The sequence below is a fragment of the Rhinopithecus roxellana genome, chromosome 14, assembly GCF_007565055.1.
Source record: "Rhinopithecus roxellana isolate Shanxi Qingling chromosome 14, ASM756505v1, whole genome shotgun sequence".
Classification (NCBI taxonomy): Eukaryota; Metazoa; Chordata; class Mammalia; order Primates; family Cercopithecidae; genus Rhinopithecus; species Rhinopithecus roxellana.
Window position 1 is genome coordinate 22,260,058 of NC_044562.1, and position 23,815 is coordinate 22,283,872.

At 44.0% G+C, this 23,815-nt stretch overlaps 1 protein-coding gene across 1 annotated transcript in view; it reads left to right on the forward strand.

The window, feature by feature from the left end:
* The first annotated feature begins 435 nt into the window (after positions 1–435).
* COL4A4 (collagen type IV alpha 4 chain) overlaps positions 436–23,815 on the forward strand; it is a 133,761-nt gene continuing 110,381 nt past the window's right edge. Inside the window, exons 1-3 of the mRNA XM_010375626.2 lie at positions 436–538; positions 3,386–3,428; positions 7,702–7,779. Coding sequence (XP_010373928.2) covers positions 468–538; positions 3,386–3,428; positions 7,702–7,779 — 192 coding nt within the window. The 5' untranslated portion in view covers positions 436–467. The remainder of the gene's footprint in view (positions 539–3,385; positions 3,429–7,701; positions 7,780–23,815) is intronic.

The window sequence follows — 23,815 nt, forward strand, 5'->3', positions numbered from 1 at the left end:
ATTATTTTCAACATGATAATGCATGCTGTGTTTTAAGCGATATATTTATATCTAACAGGAACAGACTTTGACCCAGAACACAGAACCTCACTTGTCAACAAGAACCTTCTGGAAGAGAAGACTGGCAGAATATATTTTTTTCTTTTTTTTTTGAGACGGAGTCTCGCTCTGTTGCCCAGGCTGGAGTGCAGTGGCCGGATCTTAGCTCACTGCAAGCTCCGCCTCCCGGGTTTACGTCATTCTCCTGCCTCAGCCTCCCGAGTAGCTGGGACTACAGGCGCCCGCCACCTAGCCCGGCTAGTTTTTTGTATTTTTTAGTAGAGATGGGGTTTTACCATGTTAGCCAGGATGGTCTCGATCTCCTGACCTTGTGATCCGCCCGTCTCGGCCTCCCAAAGTGCTGGGATTACAGGCTTGAGCCACAACGCCCGGCCAGAATATTTTTTAAGTACTAAGACTTGCCTGTGATGTCGTCTCTGCATGTAGTACTAATGAGGTGCTCCTTCAGATTGACCAAGTCATTGGCCACAGGTCCATGGTGAGTATCCTCAGTGTGATTGCCTGCTTTTATTTGTAGTTTCTACTCAATGTTTGTTCTATGGATATAAATCATCTGAATGCTTAATATGCCAAAAAATCAAATCATTCCAGAAAGCTAAGGGTATGTCTGCCATTTCATGACTCATTTTTATTATTGAACACCAACCCTCTTAATTTTCCCTGAAATGCACCTACATAATCATCAAATGGGAAGTTGCACAAGGAAAGGCCCCAGATTCTTGCTCTCTTACTCACCAGGTTTGAATAGCAAAAGACGTACATGCCCAAAGTGTCAGGGTCCCTATAACTAGTAGAGTTAGGACAGACCACAAGTACAGATTAATAACACCCCCAGCTCCCCACAGATGTCCACATCTTAATCTCTGGAATCTGTGAATATGTTATGTTACATGGCAAGATGACAAGGGGTAATTAAAGCTACAGATAGAATTATGGTTGCTGATCAGCTGACATTGAGATGGAGGAGTTGACCTGAGCCTGACTATCTGGATGGGCCCAATATAATGATAAGGATCCTTGGAAGTGAAGGGGAGAAGCAGGAGAACAGTCAGAGAAAGAGCTTTGACCACAAAAGCAGAGCCCAGCGGGATGCAGCAGGAGAGACGCCACTGGCCACTGCTGGCTTTGAAGGTTGAAGGGGACCAGGAGCCAAGGAATGTGGGCAGCCTCTAGAATCTGCACAAGGCAAGGAATCAGATTCTCCCCGGGGACCTTCGGAAGGAATACAGCTCTGCCAACACCTTGGTTCTTGGCAGCGAGACCCATTTCAGACTTCTGACTTCCAGAACTGTAAGATGATATATATGCATTGTTTTAAGCATCTGAGTATGTGGTAACGTGTGACAGCAGCAATAAGAAAACAGGAAACCAACATGAGATTGTTCGACGAGACTCCAAAAGACATTGGGAGTTAACACAGGGAAATGTTAAATAGTGAAAAAAACACAAAAAGTTCTGAGGATGATGAACAAGAAATTATGGGGAGTGAAAGAAGCGAAGGTGGTGGGAAGGAATATGGTCCAGTCTTAGCTGATTTGGAGTGGATGTAGAAGAAATGGAAAGGAATCTTAATTGTGCATTTTTTTAAAGAAAAAAAAAGGAATGATCTTATTTTTTTAATATCTGCAGTGGCAGAAAGAACAAGTCCAGTGCAGGATAAAGGGACTATGAAGGAGCTTCGGACCTGACCCGAGCTGGCCCCCTCGGGGCCATTCTGTCTGCACTCTTTGGAGCATATTGTCCAACTTTTCTAAGTCTGCTCTTCTATAAAAGGTTTAAGAAACATGCTGTGCCTACAATCCTTAATGAGATTATAGAGAGAGAAGCTACAATTGCTATAAAATGCAACATATCCTGTTTAAAAATGTCCAGTGATAATAACTCATTTAAGAAGCAAGAGTTGTAAATACACATTCAACCTAATTTAAAGCAGTTGATTCCCAGTGTTTAACACCTCCTTCATATTTTTCTTTATTTACTTGGTTACTACAATGAAAAGCCAACCTGGCTTGTACTGGAATTATCATGAAAACAGCTGGAGAGAGAGGGAATTTCGTGTGGGAGCCATTAAGTATGGACTGGACCTAGTTACTCATCTCCTAGTCAGGGTCTCATCTAGATCCAGAGCTCTATAAACATCTGTAGTGTTTGTCGGCAACTCAGCACAAGAGGAAGAAGTAGAGGGTGGAGAACAAAGGCTCACTTAGGACATGAGGTTTTAGAGAGGAGAAGGCTCTACAGAGAATGAAAGAACAAGGATGGCGGATAAATCACGGCCCAGGACTGAGCCCCAGTTCTCCTAGTATCCTTTGGAATGGTGTGATCTCCACAAGCTCTTTTAAGCATTACATGAGATGATGGATCCAGAAGCTGTTTGACAAATATAAGGTCTAGAAAATATACGTAAATGTTTAATGGGTGTTTTGTTTTGTTTTGAGACAGAGCCTCACTCTGTTGCCCAGGCTGGAGTGCAGTGGCACGATCTCAGCTCACTGCAATCTCTGTCTCCCAGGTTCAAGCGATTCTCCTACCTCAGCCTCAGGAGTAGCTGGCATTACAGGCATGCGCCACCATGCCCAGTTAATTTTTGTATTTTAGTAGAGATGGGATTTTGTCATGTTGGCCAGGCTGATCTCAAACTCCTGACCTCAGGTGATCCGCCCACCTTAGCCTCCCAAAGTTCTGGGATTACAGGCGTGAGCCACCACGCTTGGCCTTTTAGTGGTCTTCTAAAATTGCATATTTCCTCTGTTAAAATGTGTTTGTAATAATGAAGTTACCCCAGTCAGATTTCTGCCTCACTTATAAACCCTGGACTACACAACTTTTCCCTAAATCTTCCATATTATTTCCCTTTTTCTCCAAACCATCATCCCAGTCCAGTTAGGTTTCCTTCCACATTCTCTCCTTCTAGTTGCTTCCACTAAATGGCATTTGGGATACACTGTCTCAGCAGTGTGTGTCTCCGAACAAAGCTGCCTCCTTCCCTCTCTACTGCAGTTTGCAGTCTGAGAATCATCTTCTTTCACTCGTGTATCCCTCCAGATCTCACCTTCAGAGTGTCCTCACGGTCCCCAGCACAATGAGGACCACACAAGGGGTTCAACACATACTTCTTGGCTGATTAAAAAGAGGAAAGGCAATGATGGCAGCCAGAGAGAGGAAAGCGAGGATCTTGTCACTGATGATAAGTCGGCTAGTCGGAGCAGCCTGTTAGAAATAAAAAGTAGCTTTCTGGAATTAATTCCTTTCCTCTTTTTCTTTTTAATTTGTTTCATATGAAAATAAACTGTTTAAATTAATCTGCATTTTTGTTTTTCTGTAGGTCACTTATACTCATTCTCTTTTCTGTACAATATGTATATGGGGTAAGTACATTCACTAGCTCTGGTTGCGTTGTGAAAATTCACTTTATCAAATGCATAATTTTTATTGTACTTTCAAAGAAATCGCCCTCTGGGACTCAGTTTTCTTACCTGTGAAATTGAGAATAGGACCAAATAAACACTAAGATTTATTTTATATTTATAGTCAAGACTGCTTACTGAATTGCCTAGGTATTGGGGATTTCTTTATTTTAATACGAACATAACCCTTTTTTTTAAGGTTTTTTTTTTTTTTTTTGGAGACAGGAGGCAGCTGGGTCATTTCAAGATTAAATCAAGAAGTATAAGAATAATTTGAACATTTTAGCTCAGAGGAAAAATAAGTCCAGAACATTCTGTAATAAGCTATCTTTCTTCTGCCTCCTCACTGAAGAATCTCAGTCATTAAACTCACCCTCAGATGTGTCTGGGAAATCCCATTGTGGTCTGCCTGCAACTCAGGTTGATCTTGAGACACCTGACTTGGTTTAAATCACTCTAGTGAACACATCCTTATCTGTTCATACTCTCCATCTTGGATCCACCCAATGAAACTTCAGTGAGTCAAGTTATTGTAGGTATTTTCAAAGCAAATCAAAATGCAAAATTACCTTCTGTTCTCCTTTTCCCACAAGTTGGGAGCAGAAAACACCTAGGTTAAAGAATGAGGAGCCAGTGGTTCTTGACTCTGCCAATGATTCATTTCTTAACTTATGTAAGACTCAGTTATCTCCTGTATTGAGTAGGGATGATAAGACTTGCCCAACTTTGTTGACATGCATTTGAGAGCATCACCTGAAATAGTGAGTGTAAACAATACTGTGATATATACATGTGTACTTTTTATATTTCTCTTATCTGATTTTTAAAAGTTTGTGTTATATTCTTTTTTATGTTATAAAAGTCTGCAGAGTCCTAGATTTTGCCTTTTTAAAATATTGCATATGAGTAAATATAATTTCTGAACCAAAGATTTTTCTATCCCAGGCCTTCTACCAGCTTGTGGTGTGCAGAGATTCTAGAGATTTCACACAGGGAGGGGCCATACTATTGTTGGGTTTTAAAGGTAGCGATACAAATTGTTATGCAATGTCTGTGGGAAGCAATTTGGTATTATCCATCCGGATTTCGAATGCACGTACCTATTGACACAGAATGTGTCTTTTTGGAATTTGTCATACTTGTTTATTCTGATTCACGCATACAGATAAATATGCCCAAGAATACTAATTTCAGGATAGTGTTCAGTACAGACAGAAGGGAGCCCCCTAAATTTCCTTCAACAACTGGTTAAATAAGGTATGGTACATGGTCTGACAGATAGGCATATGTATTACTTCGGAATGATTTTGAAGACTTTCAATTATGTGAAAACAGCAAAATGTAGAGCAATCCACCATTTGGATAAAAATAAAACAAGTCAAAAATCACCAAAAGTGTGTTTTTACACATCTGTGCGTTTGTGCCCATGTGCTCATCTGCCTCTGTGTGTGTGTGTGTGTGTGTGTGTGTGTGTGTGTGTGAATGAGGTCATTGTATGAATATGCTTATTAATGCCCAGACACCCATTTGAAAAAAATTATCCTATATAGGAGGGAACTTGGGGCCATTGTTGAAAGAGGACGTTTCTTTTCCTGTTATACTCTTTTGCACCATTTGAATTTTTAAAATTATTGCCTATATTATTTGTTTTTCAAAAAAAGAAGATGGAATTACAAGTATAAGACATTAATAACTTGTTTGAAGTTTTTTGTTTTTTTTTTTTTTGGTCTCACTCTGTCGCCCAAGCTGGAGTACAGTGGCATGATCTCAGCTAACTGCCACCTCCACCTCCCAGTTCAAGTGATTCTCCCTCCTCAGCCTCCCGAGTAGCTGGGATTCCAGGCATGTGCCATCACACCTGGCTAATTTTTTTGTTATTTTTAGTAGAGACGGGGTTTCACCATGTTGGCCAGGCTGGTCTCGAACTTCTGGCTTCAAGTGATCTGCCAGCCTTGCCCTCCCAAAGTGCGGGGATTACAGGCATGAGCCGCCACAGCCAGCCTTTGAACTTTTCTATGTGACAAATATAAGTTTAACAATATCTGAGATAAGGCAGATAGTGACTTTTCCTTTTCTCTCTTTGAAGAAGAGTAACATTAGTTTCCGAGAGTATGAATGTATTCCCAGTGAATGTGGCTCATACTTTGAATGTTTAATTGTCTGAAATATTGTGTTTATCTTTTAAAATGAATTTATACAATCTATTTTTGAGGTGCAGACCTCTACAAATTTACCCTCCTCTTTGAAATGTTTATTGGAGTATGCTTAGGTAGAAGAACTTTGCAGCGGATAAAATCACCTCTTGCTTTTTCCTTTTACTGATACAAGTCAAAGCTTGATATGTGACTCTTCCGTTTTTTTTTTTTTTTTTTTTTTTTTTTAGAATCTGCTAATTTTAAACTGATTCTTTCCTGAAACATAGTTTTGCTGCAAACATCTTAGTGATGTTTGGCAAAAATAAGCAAAGAAATAATAATAACAAACTTGCCCTTATTATCAAGCCATCTAATCAACTGACCTTATTTTTTTCCTCTAGTTGTTTGGATATTTCAGTGAACACATAGTAATGAAGCCCAACCTTAAATGAACCCAAGTATTCAGTCTAGTTACTTTAAGTGCTTTCATGCTGTCCTGACCTGGGCCTGGGCATTTAATTTTTTTTTAACCTTATCAGGGTGTTGAACTTAGTATTTCTGCATTTATAGATAACAATGTTACTCAAAACTCAAGAGGCATATATTTCTGAAACTTCAAACACATTTTTAAACTTAAATTATCTAATCGCATGGCTCTTGTCAAGCTTCAAATTTCTTGTATGCTTGTAATGATCCATGAGAATATTGTTTACAAAGATGTCTTTTTAAAATCAATGCTTAAAGATATTTTCTTTTGGATTGTGTCTGAGCATATTTTTCTTCAAAAAATTAGCCTAAATTGTGTGATTGAAAAGAAAAATAATATATGCTGATTAGACTCTTTTCCCTCCCATACACATATACCTGTTCATATATATGTATACATACATGTATATTCACATATACGCATATATATTCATAGGCATTCACACATACATATGTATATATGTCTTCCATGGGAACTATAAATATTAGTTTTATTGTTTTATGTTTTCCCATCATACACTGGTCTAAAGGCTTGAGTTTACAGCCTTAAGTTTAAAAAGGTTGATCAATCATAAAATTGTATGGGCAATGTATAAATGTTGCAATGACGGCTAGGTCAGATCATGAGCCAGACAAAACTTACCTCTGATGCTTTCTTGATATTCCTGTCCATGCCCTCAGGTCCCAGCATCTAGAGGTACTTTGTCCACTACATGGGGGCCTAAACCACCACTGCCTCCTCACTGGCAGGCCCAGCCTGGGAATGTGCGCTCAGTGCTCATGTTCATTGCAGGGGCATCATGGTGATTGCTGTTAAGGGATCTGCTTATGGAAATAGTACTCTGGGACTATGCTTTTGTATGGAAGTGGATGATGTCTCTGGATATAGGTGATTAGGATTCATGAGAACAAGGAGCTGATTCTTCCCAAAGGGTGTGTGTGTGTGTGTGTGTGTGTGTGTGTGTGTGTGTGTGTGTTGCTCTAAAGAGAGTGTTGGAAAGTTTGCTGAAAGTGGGGAAAAGGTCCAAATTATTCAAGTTCAGGAGTTTCTGTTTGAGAAACACATTAGAGAAACCATCTTGGAGTCTCAGCAAATTGTAGGAAGAACAATTTTAATTTTAAGCCCAAGGATGTGACAGGAGAAGTGTCCTATGAAGGACAATTTGATGAGGGAGGAGACACACCACAGCTGATCTTGAAGATAAAGCAAAACGGGCCTGAAAAAAAGCCAAGCTTTTCATTTAAACTAGACTCCATTGTCTTCGTATGGATTGCATAACCACATAGTTTACACTCTAAGACTATTCGCAACTTAATAAATTCAGTCTTACTGACAGGGAGAAATTGCAGAAGATTCCAGTTAAAGCCAAATGACTTTAGAAGGAGACTTATTTTCCTTCAGCGTCTTTAGTTTTGGAAGCTTCTTGTTCATATAATCAACCCTCCTTATTGTTAAGCTACTGTGTAAGTTCTTCATCTTTTTATATGTCATGATTAGTTTTTTCTTCTCATGGAGTCAAAGGTAAACCAAGAGTGCTTTTTATAATGTATGTGTTATGCACCCAGTTAAACGATGAGTACTGGTATACTAAATAAGATGCTTCACTTTCCAGAGTGGAAAGAAATACGTTGGTCCTTGTGGAGGAAGAGATTGCTCTGTTTGCCACTGCGTTCCTGAAAAGGGGTCTCGGGTAAGTGATGTAAAAACCGACATGGGCAGCATTCCTGAATTTTGAAACCTTGTGCATATTTAATGTTAAGTAGTCTCAGAGTCTTGGCCAATTTTAGTCCTTGATAATGTTTATGTATTTCACAGCCAATGTTTTTCACATTCTAATAGCAATCTCAATTATATTAGACAGTTTGGGCTTTGAAGACAGTCTAGGAAGCTGCGATTCACCCATTATTTTATATGAATTGCCCTATGGAGGAAGGGTCCTGGTGTGAAATGGTACCTACTGGGTCACCATCCTGAAATATGGCATTTCAAAGGCTCTGAGAAGTACTGAAGTTGGTCGAAAAAAATCCAAGTTTGTTTGGTCTTTCCAGACAGTTGACTATAGGACTCTTTCTTGGATTGTCCCTATTGAAACAAGTGGTACAGTGTTCTAATGAAGTGATAGTTATATTTTTTGCATGCTTATTATGTGCCAGGCACTGTTCTATGAGTTCAAAATGCTTCTGCTCATTGACTTCTCATAAGAATCTTCTTAGGATACCACGTTTGCAGGGCAACAGACCAAAGCCCAGGAAAGTTAGTGTCTTGCTCAAGTCCACCCAGAACGGTGGCATTGATGAACATGTTAGAGTCTGTGTTCTGCAAAGCCAAGAACCTCTTTGGTTACTGTCTGTCAGGTCTCTTGAACATTTATTAACATCTCCCCCATGTTCTGACAGCAGCCCATTAATTCATTTGTGATAAAGTATTAGATCAAACAATTCTTTAATTATAATTACTCCCACAATCTCACAAGAAAGGAGTGTGTTATAGAAGTTTGGGACAATTTTTGAGTCAGATCAACGATTCTTTTCAAATGTGTCCTCATCCATTCTCGCTGCTGTAACAGAATACCATAGACTGGGTGGCTTACGAGAAATTGATTTCTCGCAGTCCAGGAGGGTGGGAACCCCAAGAGCAAGGTGCCAGCAGATCCAGCATCTTGCTGAAGGCTTGCTTCCTGGTGTGCAGATGGTGCCTTCTCATTGTATCCTCATATGGTGGAGAGAAAGCCCTCTGGGGCCCCATTGATAGGGGCATTCAATTCACAATGACTCTGCTCTGATTAATTACCTCCCAGAGACCCCATCTCCTCCTACTATCACCTTGGGGGTTAGAATTTCAACATATGAATTTTGGGGGCTACAGATATTCAGTCTGTAACAGTGTTCAAGTCAATCGTAGGGGGCTGTGCATGACATTCAAAAAGCACAGTAGAGTAAGGAGGAGTCTACAAGGACACAAAACACTACCTTCCTGAGAGAAGGGACCACATATTTCTCTCATGGTATTGCTTCAACTTTACACAGCAGGTGTGCAATGGGTTCCTTTGTTGGCCTATTTTACTGGGAGCAGCTACCTTATTGAGCATAAGTTATGACAAATCCCCTGATGCTTAAACTGCTTTGTTCCTTCTTCAGTGCATCAAAAATTTTGTTCATCAGAATTTATCTTGAGCTCTTTCTTTTTCTTTCTTTCTTTCTTTCTTTCTTTCTTTCTTTCTTTCTTTCTTTCTTTCTTTCTTTCTTTCCTTCTTTCCTTCTTTCCTTCTTTCCTTCCTTCCTTCCTTCCGTCTTCCTTCCCTTCCTTCCTTCCTTCCTTCCTTCCTTCCTTCTCCTTCCTTCCTTCCTTCCCTTCATTTCCTCTCTCTCTCTCTCATCTCTCTCTCTCTCTCTCTCTCTCTCTCTCTCTCGCTCTCTCCTGCTCTTCCTATCTTCCTCTCTCCGCCTCCCTCCCTCCCTCCCTCCCCTCCCTCCCTCCCTCCCTCCCTCCCTTGAGACAGAATCTCACTCTGTCACCCAGGCTGGAGTGCGGTGGCATGATCCCAGCTCACTGCAAGCAGCTCCTCCTCCCGGGTTCACGCCATTCTTCTGCCTCAGCCTCCCGAGTAGCTGGGACTACAGGTGCCCGCCCCATGCCCGGCTCATTTTTTGTATTTTTAGTAGGGACAGGGTTTCACCGTGTTAGTCAGGATGGTCTCCATCTCCTGACCTCACCATCTGCCTGCCTCAGCCTCCCAAAGTGCTGGGATTACAGGCGTGAGCCACCGTGCCCAGCCAGAGCTTTTTCTTTTCTATTCTTTTTCTTTTTTAGACAGGGTCTCACTCTGTCACCCAGGCTGGAGTGCAGTGGCATGATCTTGGCTCACTGTAGCCTCAAACTCTTGGGCTCAAGTGAGCCTCCCACCTCTACCTCCCAAGTGGCTGGGCCTACAGGCACATGCCACTACACGAGGCTAATTATTTTTTTGATTATTATTATTATTATTATTTTGTAGAGGTGGCGTCTTGCTACATTTCCCAGGCTGGTCTCAAACTCCTGGCCTCAAGTGATCCTCCCTCCTTGACTTCTCAAAGTCCTGGGATTACAGGCATGATCCACTATGTCCAGCCAGTCTTCAGCCACTTTCATAATATAATTTTAAGAGTGAAACTTCAAGAAAACAAAGTCCTTAGCTTTTTTGTGTAAATGTGCACATTATATAGGAAAAAAAGCCTGACTTTTTTTGTGAGGTTATTAATATAAATATATCAAGATGGTACAAATGTAAAAAGAAAAACAACCTCAGTACCTCTAAATTTTATGACTTTGAGCTTCAGGACCAAGATAAATAGATCTGATCCCAAGAAAGGGACGAGCAGACCACAAAACGAAGAGGACCAGTTGCTTTGATAAAGGCACTTCAGTGGGCGCCCAATGTGAAGGAGGCTGAGAATTGCTTTAGCAGAAAGGCAGATGCTACTGGTTTTCAGCCAGTAAAGGCCAGAGTGTTGTTCAGCATCTTCCAATGCACGGGACAGTCCTCACACCGAAGAATTTTCCATCCCAAATGCCAACTGTGCCAAGACTGAGAAGCCCTGTTCTAACCTCACCTCTGCTCTGTGATGCAAGTATTCTTATTTCCACTCTTTAGAGCAAGGAAACTAAATTCCCAACAGTTCTAAATAACCTGCTAGGCTGTGCAAGAGCCAGGAATCACACCCAAGTGTCTGGCTTCAGCCCCAGCACTTGCTCCACGATCGTGGAAAGATGGTTACACGAAGGTCCCAATTGCTGGGTTGCAGCATCACTTTGTAAACTCAGGTTGCCACTTGATCTGACCAAGCCTGGGTTTCCTCGCATGTACCCCCATTGGTCCTCCTCTTCCATGTCCTTGTGGTTTGGCATCTCCACTGAGCCCCTTCGAGAAGAACAGGAAAGACAGAGGCAGAGTGCAAATGGGAAGGCATTCAGAAATGGGCAGAGAAGTGGAAATATTCAGATTGTCTTCAAGAGTGAATGAGTGGCTGTTCTGTTATTTAGAACTGTTATTTAGAACTGTTGGGAATTTAGTTTCCTTGCTCTAAAGAGTGGAAATAAGAATACTTGCATCACAGAGCAGAGGTGAGATTACAACAGGGCATCTCAGTCTTGGCACAGTTGGCATTTGGGATGGATAATTCTTTGGTGTGGGGACTGTCCTGTGCATTGGAAGATGTTGAACAGCACTCTGGCCTTTACTTGCTGTTAACCTTGTGCTGTTAAACAAGGCGTTGCATGTGTAGATAGTGCACTTTTCCTCTGAGCAGTCTCTGGATGATGAAGGCTTCTGGTCCTGAGCAGCACTCTGCTGTGTGTGTCTCTGTGTCTGTGTGTTCCAGGAGAGCTGTGTGCGCCACACCAGGGAGCCTCCGGTCTTCCTGAGATGCATGGGTTTTCCGTGGGAAGGCTGCAAGTCGCTGGGACATCTTCCAGCTGAGGATTTGGGGGTGTGGCTTGTGCATAACGGAAGGTGCTTTGGGAAAGCAACACGCTCAAACCCTCAGCAGCCGGCCAACCTTCTGAGCTGCAGTGGCGGCTCAAGGGGGACTATCAGAATAGGAAAACACCCAATTCCTGAGGCTTGAGGGATCTGCCTGAGGCTGCACAGCCCTCAAGTGGTGTAACAGGGTATTCCTAAGAAGGAAAGTGTTCCTCTCTTACAGGTTAATGCCCGGAGTAGGAGCAGGTAGTAGTTTCATCAAACCCCACATCAAAACTGCTATGTCTAAAGCGATTGTTGACAGACAAGGCTGGTTCTGTGCTGAGGAATGACCATGGTTCACAATTTAACTGGAGAGGAGAGCTAGAGTTAGAGGTGGAGATGGAGCGATCTAAGGTGGAGAACTAAGGGCGGCCTCCTTTGACGTCTACAGAATAAAGTCCAGTCCGATCACTGTACCGCTGGAGGCCCACAGTCTAGCCCCAGCATGAGTTTCATCCGTAATCCCCGTTACTACCCCCTTGACCCTTTCCAGCTGCAACAGTTGAGCCACTCACTCACTCTTGACGATAATCTGAATATTTCCACTTCTATGCCCGTTTCTGAATGCCTTCCCATTTGCACTCTGCCTCTGTCTTTCCTGTTCTCCCCAGAGGAGCTCAGTGGAGATGCCAAACCACAAGGCCTTTCTGCTCATCACAGCCGGTGTCAGTGTCTGCCTGCCACAGCCTCCCAGCAGCCTGCCTACCTGCTTCTCTTTCGCTGTACTTGTCCTGCCCTGCCCTGTAGCTCTGGCTGGATTTGAGTGTGAATGTGCCTGACTTTATGGATTAGACGGCAAGCATACACTTCCTGAAGGTGGTCATGAGAACACATGTAAAACGTTGATCCCGACTCCTGAGCCACTGTTGACACCCTTGAAATATAGTTTACCTACCTTCACTTCTCCCCTTTTTAAACTGGGGGTCATTTTTTTGTACTTTGAGATTATCACAGTAGATAGCACACAACAGGCGGTGAGTACATATAAATTAAGAAACTAAAATTCAGGGGCCGGGTGCAGTGGCTCACGCTTGTAATCCCAGCACCCTGGGAGACTGAGGTGGGCGGATTACCTGAGGTCAGGAGTTCAAGACCAGCCTGGCCAACATGGTGAAACCCCATCTCTACTAAAAATACAACAAATTAGCCAGACGTGGTGGTGGGTGCCTATAATCCCAGCTCCCTGGAAGGCTGAGGCAGAATTGCTTGAACCCATGAGGTGGAGGTTGCAGTGAGCTGAGATTTTGCCATGGCACTCCAGCCTGGGCGACAAGAGCAAAACTGTCTGAAAAGGAAAAAAAATTAGATTCCAGCCTGGACAGGATTTGGGAGCTGAGCTGGTGGTCAGGCCAGCATGCAGGGGCTCTGGAGGGGGATCTCCCATACCCAAGAGAAGAGGCGGACACAATTAGTGGGGAGTCTCTTCCCCAACCCTAGACTTCCTCCGCACACACTGGCATTTAAGCCTGTTATGAAATGAATAATCTCACATCGTTCAAATTCCCTTGCGAATTTCAGGTAGGGTCAGAAATAAGCACTTTGAGCAGCAGCAACAAATAAGAGGGTTGCAGCTCTTGGACCTGTTAAGGTGCAGTGGCACCCTGGGAAGAGCTCCAGGCTGAGGGGAGGAGACCGGAGCTTACCTCCTTGATCTTTTTCAGGTTCAGAGCCCTCACCTGGGACATAAGAACTTGTCCTAGAGGGGGCTAATTGGTCCCTCTCGGCTCTAGCAGCCCGTGGTTCTGTGATGTGGGGCGTGGGTTTTCACATATGACAGCTATTTACTTGGTTTCCCAAATGACTTGTGATGAGGCCCTAACATTTCCCTGAACCTCATTATGGCCTGTCTTTAAGGGTGTGAATGGGATGTATCAGGCAGGATTTTCTATTATTCCTTATCAGTTTCAAGGGAGGAAGCTCTCTGTGTTTAATGATGTGCTCCTTGCAGGGAAAATTACATGTCCTTACAAATTAGAATGGGGACATTGTATAAGTTATACTTTAGTAACAAGGATGATAATAGAGACACTGTCCAGTTTTTTCCCCATGTTTTCTATTCAAGGGAGTATAACAACTGTGAAATTAACAAAATCTTACAATGTGGTGGGTTTACAAACACGGAGGTCAAATGGCTTAAAGGTCAAGAATTGTCTTAGTTTTTTTGGTTTGAAAACCAAAATCAAACATGAGTGAGTCATTCTTTCTTCTGAGAATTTCAGTAGCTAAAAAAATGCAAGCATTTTCCCTGTGATCTCATTCACTCATCCCTTATACTCCTAAGAGCTTGCATTCCGTGATAAAAATGGAATTTACTTGGGAAATTTTAATTACCGTTAACATTTTTCATTTCATTGAATTACTTGCACTCGAAGTTTGAGAACTCAGTCTCATCACCCACACAGCTGTGTTTTAGGACATTTTCCACCTGCAGCCTGATACATCGTTCAGAACAATAATTTTTATGTCCCCAAAGTTCACTTAAGTCAATTGTGTTCCATTTTAATGTAAACAAGTTCCAGTGACAATTGGAAGTTGGCAAAGGTGGTCTTTTTTCAAGCCCAGAACTTGTTGGGTTTGCTTTTTTGTTCTTCTTGCTGTACCTTCCTCCTCCAAGAACTCTCTGGCTCATTTTGTCACTACTGGAGAATTCCCTGGTAAATGAAGTCCCTGTCAGAGGTGGCAGACTCAGATGCCCTTGGGGAACAGCTGGTGACCTGAATGTGGCAATGGGGAGAGGAGGTGCTCAGGACGGGGCTACTAGGAGCTGGACAGTGCATTTGTCATTTAAAGGCATCGGAATTCAGAATTTTTTAAAAGCCTAGAGACTAGCAATTAAACATACTCCCCAGTGAAATTCAGCCCACCAGCTTCCAGTTTATAATTTGGGCTTAGCTTGTTCAAGTGTTCCCCCACGTCAAGAACAGGAACCTTGATTTCTGAAGAATAGAAAACTTGCAAAAGTTAGAGGCTGAATCTTCAGCTATAGGATGATCTGTGTAGGCGCTTGAGTAAGGATTTCTTTTTTTTTGAGATGGAGTCTCTCTCATCCACGCTGGAGTGTCGTGGTGCTATCTCAGCTCACTGCAAATTCCGACTCCTGGGTTCCAGCAATTCTCCTGCCTCTGCCTCCAGAGTAGCTGGGATTACAGGCACCCCCACCACGCTTGGCTAATTTTTGTATTTTTAGTAGAGATGGGATTTTGCCATGTTGTCCAGGCTGGTCTCAAACTCCGGACCTCAGGTGATCTGCCTGCCTTAGCCTCCCAAAGTGCTGGAATTACAGGTGTGAGCCACCATGCCTGGCCTTGAGTAAGGATTTCTGAACAGAGTTTGGGAGGCCTAGAGAGTAAAGGAAGGATCCCTGCCTATCATTTAATACTATTTGGCCTATTAATAAATTATAGTGGTAGAAATAGTGGCAGCAGCTGATGTCTACACGGGAAAATAACTCCAACTAACTAACATCATTTCAGTAGGCTGAGAAATATCTTTAAATCCAGCATCCATGCATGAGAAAAGAGAGAAAAGAAGCTTTTATCTGCCTACTACACTGTGGAATGTATTACCTATTTTCCAAACAGACCAAGTCTATGTGTAGAGCTGACGTATCGACTCTCCCCTGGGAATCCTAGTTACGGTTTGGGTCTGAAGGCAGGTTTGGGCACATCTGCCCTGGTCAGTCACCTCATTAACTTGTCAGTGATTTGCAACAGTTGTTCCATAGCAACAACTGCCACACTGTGTGACCCAGCATGACCCGGGCCAGGCTGGGTGCAGAGCTCAGTAAATGCGGGGCCGCGCTGAACTTGTTATTGGCAAGGAATAACGGCTAGCGATACAGGTGCGCTCAAAAGCAGGGCACAGTTTGGGGGAAACAGTCCATTACTTAGGAAAATAGCACTGAGTATAAGGATACCTCTGTAGTGCAAATGTAACGTCTGACTAATTAGCTAAGATGAGGAATTATAAAGGTTTTAGGAAATAAAAGCAAATTTCTCCTTTCAAACAACCATATTCAGTAATTTGCCAAGAAACCCACAAACAGCTGTCTCCAAGGTGCTTATTTCTCTATAACACAATCTTTTGTTTTTTTTTTTTCTTTTTTTGGATGGAGTCTGGCTCTGTTGCCAGGCTGGAGTGCAGTGACGCGATCTTGGCTCACTGCAACCTCCACCTCCCGGGTTCAAGCAATTCTTCTGCCTCAGCCTCCCAAGTAGCTGGGACTACAGGCGCCAGCCACCATGCCCAGCTGATTTTTGTAGTTTTAGTAGAGACAGGGTTTCACTATGTTGACTAGGCTCATCTTGAATTCCTGGCCTCAAGAGATCTGCCTATCTCGGCCTTCCAAAGTGCTGGGATTACACACGTGAGCCGCTGCACTTGGCCTCTGTCACACAATCTTAACTGCAACGAATTATAATGCCAATAATAATACCTTTCCATTCATTTGGCAAGTAACCATTGAGCATTTACCACATGCCAGGCATTCACCCAGGCCATGAAGGCCTCAGTCATAAAGAAAGTCCCTGCAGCCTGGAGCTCAGAGCCGAGCCTAGAGACAGACAGGATTCTCCTCCGACCACTATTTCTGGCTGCCTGATGAGCGCCAGGCACTGTTCGAGGTACTCGAGTCACATCAGGGAAAAGACGAGACAAAAATCCTTGCTCCCTCCCCAGGTGGACAATGTGGTACCCTGGCTTGCTTTGCATGGGAGCATATGGGGGTCAGGGCACAGGGAGCTGTGGGTTAGCACTTGAGCTTGAACTGGGTGGAATTAGAACTCCCCTAGCCACAGCCCGGAGGAGGAGTCTTCCATCAGTTGCTATGGCTGTGTAACAAATGACCATATACATGGTGGCTTAATACAACAGAAATGTATTCTCTAGAGGCCTGAAGTCCAAAAGCAAGCTGCTGGCACTGCCAGGCTCCCTCCGCAGCTCTGGGGGAGAACCTGCTTCTCGCCTCCTTCCACTCCTTGTGGCATCAGCAGTCCTTGGCATTCCTTGGTTCCTGGTGGCCTCACTCCGGTCTCTGCCTGTCTTCACATCGCCTGCTCCTCTGTGTGTCCGCATCAATCTCCCTCTGTGTCCTCCTTATAAAGGTGCGTGTAGTAGCATTTAGGGCCCACCTAAATCACCCGGGAGAAAGTCTTCAGCTCAAGATCCTTTACTTTATCAGGTCTTTCGCCGTCTAAGGCAATAGTCACAGGCTATAGGCTTAAGACATGTCGTATCATTTTTTGTGGCGCCAGTCAGCTTCTTACAAGTGTTCAGACAAGGGGAACAGCTGCTCGGGTCCTGAAGTGGGACGGAGACAGGCTGGCATGTTTGAGGGACTGAAACGTGACTAGAGAGAGGTTTGACCGCAGTGGGTAAGGAAGCCGGCAGCAGGCAATGCTGCTTAAGAAGCAGACGGGGGCCAGGCACGGTGGCTCACGCCTGTAATCCCAGCACTCTGGGAGGCCAAGGTGGGTGGATCATGAGGTCAGGAGTTCAAGACCAGACTGGCCAACATGGCGAAACCCTGTCTCTACTAAAAAACATACAAGAATTAGCCAGGCATGGTGGTAGGTGCCTGTAATCCCAGCTACTTGGGAGGCTAAGGCAGAGAATGGCTTGAACCTGGGAGACGAAGGTTGCAGGGAGCTGAGATCACACCACTTCACTCCAGCCTGGGTGACAGAGTGAGACTCCATCTTTAAAAAAAAAAAAAGAAGAAGAAGAAAGAAAAAGAAAAAGAAGCAGACAGGTTTTCCTGCGTAATAAGAAATTGATGAAAGATTTTAAGAAGGGAAGAAGCAGATTGGATTTATGTTATAAGAAGATGATCTGGTGCTGTTTGGAGAATGTGGCTGGTGGCAGGTAACGTAGTATTAGGGAAAACCTGTTCTGAGGCTGCTACAGTCACGCAGGTGGGAAGTCCTGGTGGCTTAGCGAGGGGGTGAGTGTGGACGGTAGGGAAGTGGATGGGAGGTGGAGATATTTGGGAGGCAGACTGGATAGGAATGAGGAGACTCACCTGGGGCAGTTGAGTCAGGCAGTTAAGAGGCATGTGGGACTCCTAGGAGAGGTGTAAGCTGCTGTGTGGACAGCAGTGTGTGCTCAGGAAGCACGTTTCAGGGGCGATCATGAGTCCAGGCTTGGACTTGCAGGCTTGAGGTCAGTTGGGTATGTGACTGGTGCTCAGAAAGAAAGGGCTAGGCTAGTGAGGGACACGGAGGGATTGTCTGACTGTGGGTGAAGTTGACCCCTTGGAAATGGATGCTTTGGCTGGAGAGAAAGTGACAAGAAGCCAGGGCAGCCCTAAAGAGCTCTGGAGGAGACTCCAACCAGGAGGAAGAGGGCCAGCATGCAAATCAAGGCAAGGCCAAGGGGCAGGGACGCTGGAGAACAGGGCAGGCAAGAGGGAGGGAGAGTCAAATGGGTTAGAGCTCGTCAGGGAGCTCACTAGGAGCCCTTAGCCTTGTTTAGGCCCCACAGCAGATGCAGATGCCTTGTGTTAAAATGGGAAAACCCTTCTCGAGTGGCCTGGAGTAAGGGGCGACCTTGTTGTTCAGTGGCAAAGCCACGTCTCCTGGTTCTCCGTGCAGGGTTCTTCCCACTGCACCATGCTGCCTCTTAAAATCTCGAATGAGTGTTACTCCAGGCTAAATCACTCGGTTTACCCCTATTTCATTGTGAACAAGTGCGGTTACTTTAAGGTACAAGAAAACAGTCTGCCACTGCAGTCCAGTCTCTGGATTGTCTCCTGTTGATGACACCTTTTGTTACTTATTTTGCTAACTTCCTGATAACCAAAGGGCCTTTTACCTGCAATAGGGGAGACCCCTGGAGGCACTGCCACAGGATTTGTGAGTGATGTTGTAGTGCCACCCAGTGGCTGACTGCTTAAATTACAACCAAGCCTTAAAAAGGAGGGACGCATTAAAAAAGAAGGGAATGATAATAATGGATTAAGAATAATAAAACCCATAAAAGGATGAATATATTTAAAAGAATATTTATTTGTTAATTTTAATTGTGGAAGTTTTAATTGATCATGTAATCCATGAATATATGTTTAGAATTTATACTGTGCAAGACAGTGGCCAAGATGCTGGGATGGAAATAAAAACGTACATGAATCCCTGGCTACAAAAAGTGTACCAGAGGCCAGGCGCAGTGGCTCATGCCTGTACTTTGGGAGGCTGATGGGGGTGGATCACTTGAGGTCAGGAGTTTGAGACCAGCCTGGCCAACATGGCAAAACTCCATCTCTGCTAAAAATACAAAAATTAGCCAGGTGTGGTGGTGGGCGCCTGTAATCCCAGCTACTTGGGAGGCTGAGGCAGGAGAATTGCTTGAACCGGGAGACAGAGGTTGCAGTGAGCTGAGATTGAGCCACTGTACTCCAGCCTGGGTGACAGAGTGAGACTCCATCTCAAAAAATATATACTGGAAGACATCACCCCAAGCAGATATTAAGCAAAGTAGTGTGCACAAGGCAATAATGAAAACCGGGTGATGACGTTATTTAGTCATTAATTATTTGGGGGTAGATGTGGTAGTTTGGAGGGGAGTGAAATTGATGAGGACTGCGGTGAAATGGAAGCAGAAACCTTGAAGTGAGAACCGAACAGCCTCAGGTCCTCTGTCTCATGTCTTTGAGCCTCAGCTTCCTCCTTTGGGAATGAGGTCGTAGGTACAGGGATGACTTTCTGCTTCACAGGGTGGCAAGGATTCCATGAGAAGAATGTATTAACACACTGTTGTGTTGAGGCTAGATTCATACATGGTGGCAGTTATTACTGCTACTGTTATGATTATGATATTGTTGGTGGAGGGATAGCAGAATTGGAGCTACGGTAAAGAAAGACTACTCTGACCTCATGGAAGCACACGTGATTGGGACAGAGGGTGTGGGTGTGGAAACTGCAGGAAATAAGGTTGGCCTGTGTGTGGAAGGGAGATTGTCCCCATTGTAGGTGTTGGTGAAAGCAATGACACCAGGAAAGGGGAGACTGAAGAAGACTCATTGACGGTTGCATGAGGCAGTGGGGAGAAGATCAGGGTTAAGGAGACGAGGGAGATTGGTGCTTGTGGAACCCATGTGAGAGATGACAAGACCATGGGCCAGGTGCTTGGCAGTGGGAGGAAGGTAAGACGGGAGCATGAGATTTGGGTTTTGGTCCAAAGCGAGATGTGATCGACTTGGTCATGAGAAGGACATGGAGAATGAGGGAAAGAGGGTGACAAGGCTGGCAGCTGGATGGTGAGCTTAGAACGATGCAAGAAACAGAGTCACTCTCTTCAGTGACAGGGAAGGAGGAGGCAGAGGGCTGAGCTCAGCTTTGACCCAATGTGTGAGATGAATTAACAGGGCAAGAGGATGCAAGAAAGTTTCTAGAAAACAGTTGGGGATTTGGATAAGACCAGAAAGTTAAATTTGGGAACCACAAAAAATAGAGGTCTTTGATTAATTCAATTAATAACATTGTGTCCTAAAGAAACTTTATAAAAGAACAGCGGGTATATCTGGATAGATTGTTTTTAAGTGTAAAAATAAGAAGAGGCTTGAAGGGATTGAAATGTCACCCCAGGCATGGCATGAGCACAGTTTATTGGGTGGACCCTCCGTTGTGCTAGACTCAGGCTCAGGCTCAGGTAGGGGGAAGAGGAGAGGTTTGGGAGAGAGACTCACTGGTCCAGGTGTGAATTTGAGCTTGCTAGATGTGAGGGCCTGAATAAGTTACACCTTCCTTCATCTATATGGGGATCATAGCCTACATTTTTCAGTGTTGCTAGTTGCATTAAATAAGGTAAGGTATGCAGCATGGCAGCCACAAAATCCATAACCAAGCCTAATAAATACATTCCTTCCCCTTCCTGTGACATTTTTGATGATCAACGTCATGGTCTTAGAGTTCAAGGGTGATTTGGAAAATCTGTATAATTAGTATAACAAAAGCCTCTTTCTTGTTTGTTCAGTTATTCATTTATTTACACTTTGCACTGATTTAACTTCTGGCTGAGAAGGAGTGGGAAGTCATGGCAGAAAAAGTGTGGCTGTACATATATTTGTAGGTGCTTCTCCTAGTGCTCCTACTGATAAAATGACAAGCAATTTCTTAGATTTTTGTCATTCCCCATAGGTTTTGGTCCCTGGGGCAACCAGATCATTGCCAGCCAAGAAGGCTGATTTGAAGATTTTGGTTTTTGAAAAGCACAATACATGTCCTCTTATCTTTTGGTCTCTTTTACTAAGTTGTTATGAAATAAAAGTAATTTTATCTTAGCCCTGTTCAAGAGACATTCTAGACTTAGGCAACCGACAAGGGACAAAATCCTAAAGGAATGCCCTGGCCTCAGAAGACAGGGAGGCCGGCGATTCCGTGTCCGCTTTCATCTCCTTCATCCTTTATTTGTACAGCTGGCCGGAGAGCCTCCTGCTGCTCTAGGGAGGCGCAAATAACAGGTTTGATGACACGGTGTCAATCTGGCCTTTGAACCAAAAGAGAGAAAGAAAGGAAGAGATGATCTAGTGGATTCACATGGCATGTCCGAGTTTCCTCAGCTGTCAAGCTGATTGTCATTTCTGGATTCAGCGGCTCTGTCTTCTGACTTCACCGTCTCACACTGAAATTCAGAAGCTGCAGAGGCAGTTGCGTGCACACGGTAGCCAAAAAACCCAGGGTTGCTGTGCGTCTGAAAGACAGCCATTCCACTGGGTGGTTTTTCTCTTTTTGCTCGACTGAATCTGGCACAGCAGCCTGTTTTATAGCAGGTTATTGTCGGTGGTGGAGAGTGCGGGGTTAGGACTGGGTGAAATATTTCTTTAAAGTTTTTTTTAAATGATGCAAAATTCCTGTGATTATTTAATGATTCTCTAGTTATAAAAAAGTATTTTATGGGCCTATTACTTATGTCTATTTGTCCTGAAGTGAATTCTATTATAACCTTATGAAAAAGTAAGCCTGCGTATTTATTCGTAAGCACAAGTTCTTTCACTGACCCATCCTTTTACATGAAACAATTTAAAGAAAATAGAATTATTCTCTGTATGCTGTGAATAAACTATTTACTCAAATTGGGTGAGTAAATTTGACCTAACAAATGACTATTTCAAAGATTGGTGTTTGGGAAATTTTGGTGAGCAGCTTTCTGACAGATTTTGTGCTGTTATTCAAGGTTTAATGTATTTCCTTTAAAAATTTATCATGTAGCAGAATACTTATTAATACGAAAAAGCTACACTGAAGACAAAATCACAAAGTCTTCATGGCTGTAAAAAAGGAGACATTTATGTGTGTTTTTCCACCTGCAAAGTAGGAGTAGTATTTGCCGTTTCATACGGTTGAAATAAAGGCATAACAACACCTACGTTATAGCTCAACAGCAAAAAGCACCAACATCCCTGTTATTCAGAGTCATTGCTCGTGGTGTGAAGTCATACTCTGCACACTGCTGTGGAATCATTGCCATTTTGCATAGCTGCTTTTTTTGTTTGTTTGTTTTTGAGACGGAGTCTCGCTCTGTCACCCAGGCTGCAGTGCAGTGGCCGGATCTCAGCTCACTGCAAGCTCCGTCTCCCGGGTTTACGCCATTCTCCTGCCTCAGCCTCCCGAGTAGCTGGGACTACAGGCGCCCGCCACCTCGCCCGGCTAGTTTTTTGTATTTTTTCGTAGAGACGGGGTTTCGCCATGTTAGCCAGGATGGTCTCGATCTCCTGACCTCGTGATCCGCCCGACTTGGCCTCCCAAAGTGCTGGGATTACAGGCTTGAGCCACCGCGCCCGGCCTGCATAGCTGCTTTTAACCAATGTTCTAGGAATGACAATTTAGAGACATAAGAAAGCATTTACACTTATCCCTTTGCATCCCTGGGGAATTGGTTCCAGTTCCCCTGTAGATACCAAAGTCCATGGATACTCACGTCCCTGATACGAAATTGCATAGTATCTGCATATAACCTTATGCACTTCCTCCCAAATACTATAAATCATTTCTAGGTTATTTAGAATTCTATGTAAATGCTATGTACAGTATATAGTTGTTATACTGTATTTTAAAATTTTTAATTTTTGTTGTGTTGTTCTTTTCTGTTTGTTGATTTTTAAACATTTTCCATCTGGATCGATTGAGTCCTCAGACTGGGAGCCAGGGATATGGAGGGCCGCTCATCTTGCCTTGTGCCTGCTCTAGGGGGGGCGGTGGTAGAGGTGGGTGGGCTACCTTATGGTACCTTGCCTTGTGGTAGAGGTGGGCTACCTTATTATTTTGTGAAGTGTTTGTTGTTCTCTGCCTTTCTTACCATCATGACCTTGGGCACTTAGACTCAGCCCTTCAGGAGCAGAGGTTGGGTGGCTGTGTTTGGGAGAGACAGACAAGTAAAGAGAGGATGATAGTCACGGGTGAGAGTGTTACTGCAGAGGCATCTTGGAGAGGCATCTCCTTCTCCAGAACAGGGGCAGGAGATCAGGGGAATCCTTCCACTGGAGCCTTGAGAGATGAATCAGCCAGAGGCAGAGAGGGGGCGCTCCCGGGACAGGACAGCCTGCGCGAACGCTGTGAAAGAACTGAGCTTGTTTAGAAATCTGGTGCAGGGAGGTCAGGGAGGCAGGCTGGGAGGAGGGAGGAGATGGGGAGACAGAGAGAGGGGCTAGCATCCTTCAATAATGCAAATAACCATTCCCTGCCTTACTTTTTTTTTTTTTTTTCCCAAAGTATTTTGTAGGGGCAGGGTGCAGTGGCACACACCTGTAATCCCAGCACTTTGGGAGGCCAAGGCAGGAAGATCACTTGAGGTCAGGAGTTTCTTTCTTCCTTCCCTCCCTCCCTCCCTCCCTCCCTCCCTCCCTCCCTTCCTTCCTTCCTTCCTTCCTTCCTTCCTTCCTTCCTTCCTTCCTTCCTTCCTTCCTTTCTTTCTCTCTCTCTCTCTCTCTCTCTCTTTCTCTCTCTGTCTTTTCTTTCTTTCTTCTTTCTCTCTCTCTCTTTTCTTCTTCTTCTTTTTTTTTTTTTTTTTTTTTTTTTTTTGAGACAAAGTCTCGCTCTGTAGCCCAGGCTGGAGTGCAGTGGCCTGATCTCGGCTCACTGCAACCTCTGCCTCCCTCCCGGGTTCCTGCCATTCTCCTGCCTCAGCCTCCCGAGTAGCTGGGACTACAGGCACCCGCCACAACACCCGGCTAAGTTTTTGTGTTTTTTGTAGACATAGGGTTTCACCGTGTTAGCCAGGATGGTCTCCATCTCCT